Source organism: Cottoperca gobio, chromosome 12, assembly GCF_900634415.1.
Source record: "Cottoperca gobio chromosome 12, fCotGob3.1, whole genome shotgun sequence".
Taxonomy (NCBI): Eukaryota; Metazoa; Chordata; class Actinopteri; order Perciformes; family Bovichtidae; genus Cottoperca; species Cottoperca gobio.
Genome location: NC_041366.1, coordinates 12,319,716 through 12,327,562, shown reverse-complemented (window position 1 = coordinate 12,327,562; position 7,847 = coordinate 12,319,716). Strand labels below are relative to the sequence as shown.

Sequence of the window (7,847 nt, the reverse complement as noted above, 5' to 3'; positions counted from 1 at the left end):
CTTTGTAGACAAAAAAAAAAAATAAGATCTCTAAATTCTTCATATTGCATGTATTTATTTAACTGTGTATTTATACATTTAAACTAAACACATTTCCTAAACGAATTCAAAGCCTCACTAGCCTCACACTGCAACAATAAAACAACATTCACTTAATTGGTTCTTTCTCAGAGAAAAGGGCCGAATAAGAATATGATTGTTATTTAACTTTTAACTGTAGAGGGCAGCCACGCGCGATGTAGGTTCAAATCTGTTGATATTCTAAAGTAAAGAAAAGCAACTCTCGCGGGATTTAGCGGCAACATACAGTACAGATTATGTTTTCAACAACCGGTTAAGCAGTGATAAAAACATTGTATATTTTAATATGTAAGGCCAAAACCTTACAATATTATCGATATCACCTGAGAAGTCTGGATTTTTAAGAGATTAGTTAGAGATACTGCTCGGTTGCTAGCATGCCGCAGTTAGCATAGCTACATGCTAAAGTTAGCTTCGTCTTGGACAACGTGAACATCTGAATATTTATTCTACAGTAAAGTGTGTCTTTATAGTTAACTAACAATGAAGTGTCATTATGAAATATTGGGTGTGAAACGAGATGCAGGAGACGATGATTTGAAGAAGGCGTATCGTAAATTAGCTTTGAAATGGCATCCAGGTAAGTGATGGAAATATCATGAATAACGTTAGGATGACTATCTGATGTAGAAGCAGCTATATCACAGCTATAATACTAATGAAGTATTGTTGGTATTGGTAAAGTATCCGCAGTGAATTGTAGTCTTTGCTAAGACTTACTGTATGTGCCATGTAGTGTGACTTATTACACTATATTATGATGGTGAAAGATATTATATTGGCTAATGTAATTCCACAAACGCAGTTTGTTTTACATTAAAACCTTAAACTGCTGTTAAACTATTAGTTAAGTGTAACAATACTATTGTAAAAGTACAATATTGTGGCTACCTCTGAAATGTGTTGGAGGTATGGCATTTATGCTTTACAACTTTACAAGTTCATTACATATTACTTACATAGTGGTTATTTACTAATGTGCCTTTTTAAAACGTGTTTTATGTCTTTCTTACTCTGAAAAAATATAAAGATACTATGCTTGATCCTGCTTTGTGCTGGTATACTCCTCTAATGCTGTTAACTCAAACCGTACTAAAATACAGTATATTTTTCAGTTAAGTTTTCACTCTACCTACAGCTGTGCTTTCTGTCTGAAATTTACAGATAAAAACTTGGACAATTCTGAGGATGCGGCGGAGCATTTCAAGCTGATTCAGGCAGCTTATGATGTCCTGAGTGATCCGCAGGAGAGAGCTTGGTGCGTACAGATTTAGTTCAACATGTGCCACAGGGCTCTGATCTTTAGAGTCACAATATCTTAAATCTTTTACGTACATACCATGTGGGCTATGTATGCCTTAGTTTGATGCCTCTGTCGTCTTCTGTGTGGCAGGTATGACAATCACAGGGATGCTCTTATGAAAGGAGGAATCAGTGGGGATTATGAAGATGACAGCATTGATCTGCTGCAGTACTTCACGGTCACTTGCTACTCTGGCTACGGAGATGACGAGAAGGTTAGTGTTCGTGGTCATGTGTGCAAGGATCACGTTGTTTACATACTCACAAAAGGTCACATCAAACCTTCATCCAGGTCATTTGGGACCTCTTCCTCAGACATGGAAAATGCCAATAGAAACAGGATCTCAATCTGCCAAAGAAACTTCTTTCAAACATCCCCATGAGTCTCATTTTGTGGAGGATAAATCGAATGTCACTATATGATATTTGTCTATGTTACGTCTTGAGGACGTAAATGTTCGGCCATACATGTTAATAAGTATGAGTTACCGACAAATGGAATCTTAAACTTACAGCACATACCGCACATTTTGATTGGATATCACTTGATAAAAAATTTGCAGGAATGCGTCCCAGCTGGAAATTATGCCCCACTTCCAGGCTCCTTTTCTGTATTTAAGAACTATATCCAGTCTACCAAAACAGCTCAGGGATAAGACCCAAGATTTGATAAAACCCAGCTAGAATTCTATGGTGTAATTTTCAAAAAATATGCACAGACCCAAAAGAGTCCCCCACCTTAAAGATGGCACTTGCAGTTTATGTTTGTGGTGGCAGCTTTATTCTTAGGGATTGTGGAGTGGGGACAGAAAATCAATGTGCATCTCACATTTATTTTTTCATTTATTATCCCCTCTTGTTTGTATCCACTCTCTCTCCCTTAGGGCTTTTACATAGTGTACAGGAATCTCTTTGAGTCCATTGTTAAGGAGGAGATGGAGCAGGCCAAGGTGGAAGTTGAGGACGACGAGGAGGAGTTTCCTCCATTTGGAGACTCTGATAGTGACTATGACACCGTAAGCCGGCACCACACTTAAAACACTTGCCTCATGGTTGTTCCTTTGTTGGATGATATAGGATTTCTTTATACAATTCGATTACATAAATAAAATAGTATGTTTTCTGTTCTGCTTTCTCTGAGTAAAACTAAAGAGTAACAAGACTGATTTACTTTTAATAGATTGTTTGTCAGTGTCTGTACTTAATCGGTCTCTATTTCCATATTACAGGTAGTGCACATGTTTTATGGCTACTGGCAGAGCTTCTGCACTCGTAAAAACTTTGCCTGGAAGGAGGAGTTCGATACGAGGCAGGCCTCCAACCGCTGGGAGAAAAGGGCCATGGAGAAGGAGAACAAGAAGACCAGAGACAAGTCTCGAAAGGAGCGCAACGAGCTTGTGCGCCAACTTGTGGCTTTTGTTCGCAAGCGTGACCGGCGCGTGCAGGCCCACAGGAAGCTGGTGGAAGAGCAGAACGCTGAGAAGATCAAGAAGGTGGAGGAGCAGAGGCGGAAGCAAAAGCTTAGCCAGGCCAAGTAAGTAGCGGATGGATAGTAAGATAGATATGTATTTGTCTCTATTTCTTCCTCACACTCCAAATACTCTTCTGTATGTCCATCCCAGACTGGCAGAGGAGTACAAGGAGCAGAGCTGGGCGGCCATGTCTGAACTTGAGAAGGAGCTGCAGCAGATAGAGGCTCAGTACGGAAAGGAGTTTGGAGATGTATCAGAAAGTGAGGAAGAAGAGCTGGATAGGGACTCACGGGAGAAGAACAGTGAAGAAGGAGGAGGTCAGTGAAAAGTCCATTGCATTTAGTCACACTTACAGCAGCTACATGCATGAGCTCCTACAGACCCGTTACAGCCTGATCTTGTATGATATATACGTCTGTGTTGTCAGCGGAGGAAATCAAAGACTAAACTATAGATTGAAACCTACGTCATGACTCCTGTTAACCTCCTGTGTAAAGTATAAATCTAGCGTAATTGCTAACACTTTTTTGAACTGCCACTTTTTGTCTTTTGTTTCCCTGAATTGAAAAGAGATTTTGACAATATCACATTAGGCTCAGTGTTTATTCATCGTAGATTATTAATAAGGTTACATTTACTTCTGTGTGTGTGTGTGGTGCCTTTTTTATAATAATGTTTTTAAATAAAAAATCATTTATTCACTGATGCAGAGCAGCCTGATGGAGACGAACTAACTGATTATTATGATGATCTGTACTGCCCGGCCTGTGACAAATCCTTCAAATCAGATAAAGCGTGAGTAACCTCCCACTCCCTCCACCTACCTGCTATCCTCTGGACCTACATGCTGATTCACTTTGCTAAGCTGTGAATGTGTTTAGCGAAATTAAATCAGCGTGACAACCTCAAATGCATTCACTTAACTTTTATTGATTCCAGCATGGCATTAGAAAGTCACACAAAGCTTATTTTTATCCAAAGTGTTAATAAAACAGGTGGTATGGCCTGATGTGGTTGACCGGTCATTGTTTACATATATCAGGAAATGTTCTAATTGTTTTGGTTCTAACTAATCGATTTGCTTAGAGCTTTTGTTTCTTTTCTTATTATTTCTTATTATTATTTAGTGAAACTGCACACTTCAGACTTATAGAACATATTAAAATAATTGAATTTCGGTGGGTTTAAAGGTACAATGTGTAAGATATGGCAGAATTTTAACCTAAAACATTACAACAATGAATATTATCAACAGAATGTGAAGAGGTAAGAGTGTTGACGTTATGTCGAAGAGGTCTATGTGTTGTACAAAGATATCTACTGAAATGAGCAGTCTAACTCAGTGATTTTGGATATTTGGGGAGTTAGGTGGTCCGTGAGTGTTTTTTTATTGGTTAAGTGGTCCTTAGTCTGAAAAAGTTTGATAAACATTGTTATAGAGGGTATTTTTCCCGGATATGAACACAGGTGTGCCTTGAGATTTTGGCTTGGTCTTTGGTGTGCCTTGGCCACAGAAAGTTTGAAAACCACTGGTCTAACTGACAATCACCGCTCCATCCAGTCTTGTAATACCACTTGTTCTAGAGGTGATAGTGAGTCGATGTAGCGCCAGTCTGCCCTCAGTACAGAGGGAGAAGTGTAGCTGCCTGACTGGTGCAGACTCAGGGCTTTGTCAACATTACATCCATGATCCCTGCTCGTTTTCATAGTTTATTCTGATTAAATCCGAAGTGGCAGAAACGAGAAAAGGACTCGTACTCTCGCCTCGTCCTCACCGTCTGCGGGAGGCTAGTTCGCCAGAAGTAGAGTGTACGAGAGAGTCGGGAGACGGAGAGAGCTTCTGTTAGCAGTCAGCAGATAGCACTGATTTAGCCGACTCCCCGCAGGATCGTCAACACTTTTTGTTGCTGCAGTTACACAGGTTAGACCCAGCGCTCCATCAGCCCGCTGTTACTCCCGGTACTGAGATATTCACCTGAAAGCAGTATTATGTTGGCGCACAGTGCGAAACAACAACAAGAGTCGTTCGCTCATCTCTGCCGCCCCGGACCCAAGCAAACATACAAACTATTATAACGTAACGTTACGTTACAATTATAATATAAACAGGTTAACATACTATAGGTTTTTTTTTTAATTACACATGGAACCTTTCATTTCTTAATTTGGCTTTAGAAAATTGGTGATAATAATATAAAAATATAAATGACTGTTAAGGGCGTTTATACACTTCACAACTGTTGAATCTGTGTTATTAATACCTTTTACATTTCATTTCATAGTTTCTTTCCTTTCTTCTCTACAGCATGAAAAACCATGAAAAATCCAAAAAGCACCGGGAGATGGTGGCGTTGCTACGGAAACAGCTGGAGGAAGAAGAGGATTTGCTTGGTTTGAAGGTGAACGGAAAGGAGGGAAGAGCGGAGGAAAATAAACAGGAAGACGAGGGGGAGGAGGAAGAAGAAGAAGAGGAGGAGGAGGAGGAGGAAGACAAGCCAAGGCAAAAGTGTGTAGCCTACTTTTCACCTGGTTGACAGGATGGTAAGAATTTGTTGACACATCAGAATTGGATATATTATGGGACATGTTTCTTTCACCTACACAGGCTGTCCAAAAAGCAAAAGAGGAAAAAGAAACAGCAGAAAGTAGCACAGGTGAGTGATGCATTTTCTTTTCTTGAAGGTGATGTGAACCTTTCTTAAAAGCTTTCTTTAATCCTGCTGTCCTCCATAGCAGAGTGCTCCTGAGGAAGAGGAAGAGAAACCAACACCGACCGCCAGCGAGGAAGAAGTCCCCGAGAAGTCAGAGAACCCTACAGAGCCTGAGAAGCAGGACGTTACCCCTCCCACAGAAGTCAAGAGGTCAGTCAAGATCTGTGCGGTGTCCTTCATGCTACCAGTCTCTGTCTGGTTGTCTAGATTTGTTAAAATATCTAAAGTCTCTGAAACGACTGGCCGTTTCATTCTATTGGTCGGTAAACATTTACGCAAAAATGACTTATTACCCGTTCTGCTCAGAGAGGACTAAAAGATGCCAGTTGGCCGCAGAAGGACTGAATGTTAATAGCTGCTATACTTAATAGCTTGATTCATTATTTTGGCCACTTGGGGCAGCAGAAGAAGCTGAAAACAAGCAGCTGACATATAATCACCGTAGAAAGTTGTTATGGCAAATGTATTGGCAAACTGTTTCCTTTTTACACATCCAGTTGGCACAGAACAAGATTACTCTTTTAGACAATATGCAGGTGCTTAGCTTGCTTGATGTTCCACTATGTTCACCAGTTAGCCTAATGTGTGTGTTTGCTGTTGGGCAGCTAGCATACAGTTGGTTTATACTGTAGTGCTTTCCCTGGAAACAAGTTTGATGAGAGGCTCATAAAACCAAAGGAATGAGTTGAAAGATGCTAAACTGCTCTGTATAGAAGAGGTGAACTGCAGCATCAGAGCATCAGGTGGTAATTCTACAAAACAAAATGTAAAGAATTGTATTTGTTGTATTGTAAGAGTTTAAAATATATGTCATCCAAATGTTGCCTCAGCAGCTCTGGGAAGACGAAAGGAAAGAAGGCAGGGGGAAAGGACAAACCCAAGAATGTCAAGTCTACTACAGCAGAAGAAGAGTGTCCTGAGGTTTGTACTGTTAATTCTACAGTTTAAGAGGATTATATGGCAGTGATTTGTTTTTAGCATTTTATCCATTTAATAATTGTATTATTACAAATCTCTTCTGCCTACACATGCATCCACACTTGTCAGTTTAACAGCATACATTTTACTTCTCTTTGAGTTATCAAAAATGCCATTATTACTGTAAGAAAATGATCTATTCTTGTATTATTAAATCCCATATCCCCATTTCCACCTCCCAGAAGGAAATAAACCTCCACTGTGTGATCTGCAACACGGAGTTCCCCACAAGAAACAAGTTGTTTGACCATCTGAAGACCAGCGGTCACTCCATCGCGCTCTCCTCAAACGCTCCTCCCAGTGCAATGAACAAGAGCAAAAAAGACAAGAAGAAGAACAGATAGCAGATATTCATCTGGGCAGATAATGCTGAAAGTGGTTGGCTGCGGTCGAATAGTCAACATAATTATGTCCTATGTTTCGCACCTTGACCTCGATGGAAAACGTCATGAGGTCAAGGAAAGATGTGAAGGAGAATTTAGGAAAAGACAACTACGGTGCTAAGAGAATCCGACTGCACTTACACTAGACTACGTAATTATACAACAGCAGATGTTATTGAAGTGGGTCTGCCGTGGTGCTTTAAATGTTGCTACCGCAAGGAATTGTGGGAATGCATTATGGTCCGGTGTACACTATGCAAAAGGAGATGAGAAAGGAAGCATTAAAGCAGCTTTCCTGAGCATTTAGAGAATTCGACCAGCTCTTATCATGGCTGCCATTTAGATACATCCAGGTCATTTCACTCAGTTAGGATCCTCCCTAAGCAAAAAGGACTATTCAACCGCAGCCATTGACTCAGCAGGGATAAAGGAAACTCTGACAAGTCTCTCTGAAGGAAGATAAACTAAAAGAAGCCTTTGAAAGTGGACTTTTAATGGACTGGTTGGCTGAATTTTTCTTTAATTACATAAAGATCTTGTTCAGTGAGACAGTTATGTGTGTGTGAGTGATTGAGACTGCTGTATATTGAATTATTGAAACTTTGTCAGTACCTTTCCCAGTAATTTATGAACGCCTCTGAACTGATGAACCAGTAGAGAAAAACCTGTTATTATTAAATCCTTTACCGTTTTGGGAATAATCTCTCTTGGTTGGTCATGACGAGCTCTGTAGTGGTATTACTGCATCATACAAATAAAGTGCTGCATGTTGGTATTTATACAACAACTCTGGAATGATTTGCATTATTGCCTCTACTAACCATGTCTAACGATAACTACTGTATGTTGGACTACCTTTTTTATATGCTGTTTTTTTTATTGGTGACAAAAACTAAATGGCCAGTGTGTAGTATTTAGGG

At 39.9% G+C, this 7,847-nt stretch overlaps 1 protein-coding gene across 6 annotated transcripts; it reads left to right on the top strand.

The window, feature by feature from the left end:
- Positions 1 to 243: 243 nt before the first annotated feature.
- On the top strand, positions 244 to 7,747 carry dnajc21 (DnaJ heat shock protein family (Hsp40) member C21). 6 transcript variants are annotated; one of them, XM_029445498.1, is made up of 12 exons: positions 244 to 661; positions 1,246 to 1,339; positions 1,475 to 1,598; positions 2,268 to 2,399; positions 2,613 to 2,917; positions 3,006 to 3,172; positions 3,566 to 3,650; positions 5,161 to 5,361; positions 5,461 to 5,509; positions 5,589 to 5,716; positions 6,397 to 6,487; positions 6,727 to 7,747. In XM_029445498.1, the coding sequence occupies exons 1-12, from the start codon at positions 565 to 567 to the stop codon at positions 6,886 to 6,888; spliced, it is 1,635 nt and encodes a 544-aa protein (XP_029301358.1). In that variant the 5' UTR covers positions 244 to 564; the 3' UTR covers positions 6,889 to 7,747. The 6 variants fall into 6 exon arrangements, with proteins under 6 accessions (XP_029301358.1, XP_029301361.1, XP_029301360.1 ...); XM_029445501.1 differs by having other exon boundaries at positions 5,592 to 5,716; positions 6,400 to 6,487; positions 6,727 to 7,746; XM_029445500.1 differs by having other exon boundaries at positions 5,592 to 5,716; positions 6,727 to 7,746.
- The last annotated feature ends 100 nt before the right edge of the window (positions 7,748 to 7,847 follow it).

Excerpts from the sequence above, each read along its gene's own strand:
- dnajc21 (XM_029445498.1), top strand. The coding sequence starts at position 565 with ATGAAGTGTCATTATGAAATATTGGGTGTGAAACGAGATGCAGGAGAC. Across the intron at positions 1,599-2,267 it reads GCTACGGAGATGACGAGAAG|GGCTTTTACATAGTGTACAG; the intron begins GTTAGTGTTCGT and ends TCTCTCCCTTAG. Across the intron at positions 3,173-3,565 it reads GAACAGTGAAGAAGGAGGAG|AGCAGCCTGATGGAGACGAA; the intron begins GTCAGTGAAAAG and ends TCACTGATGCAG.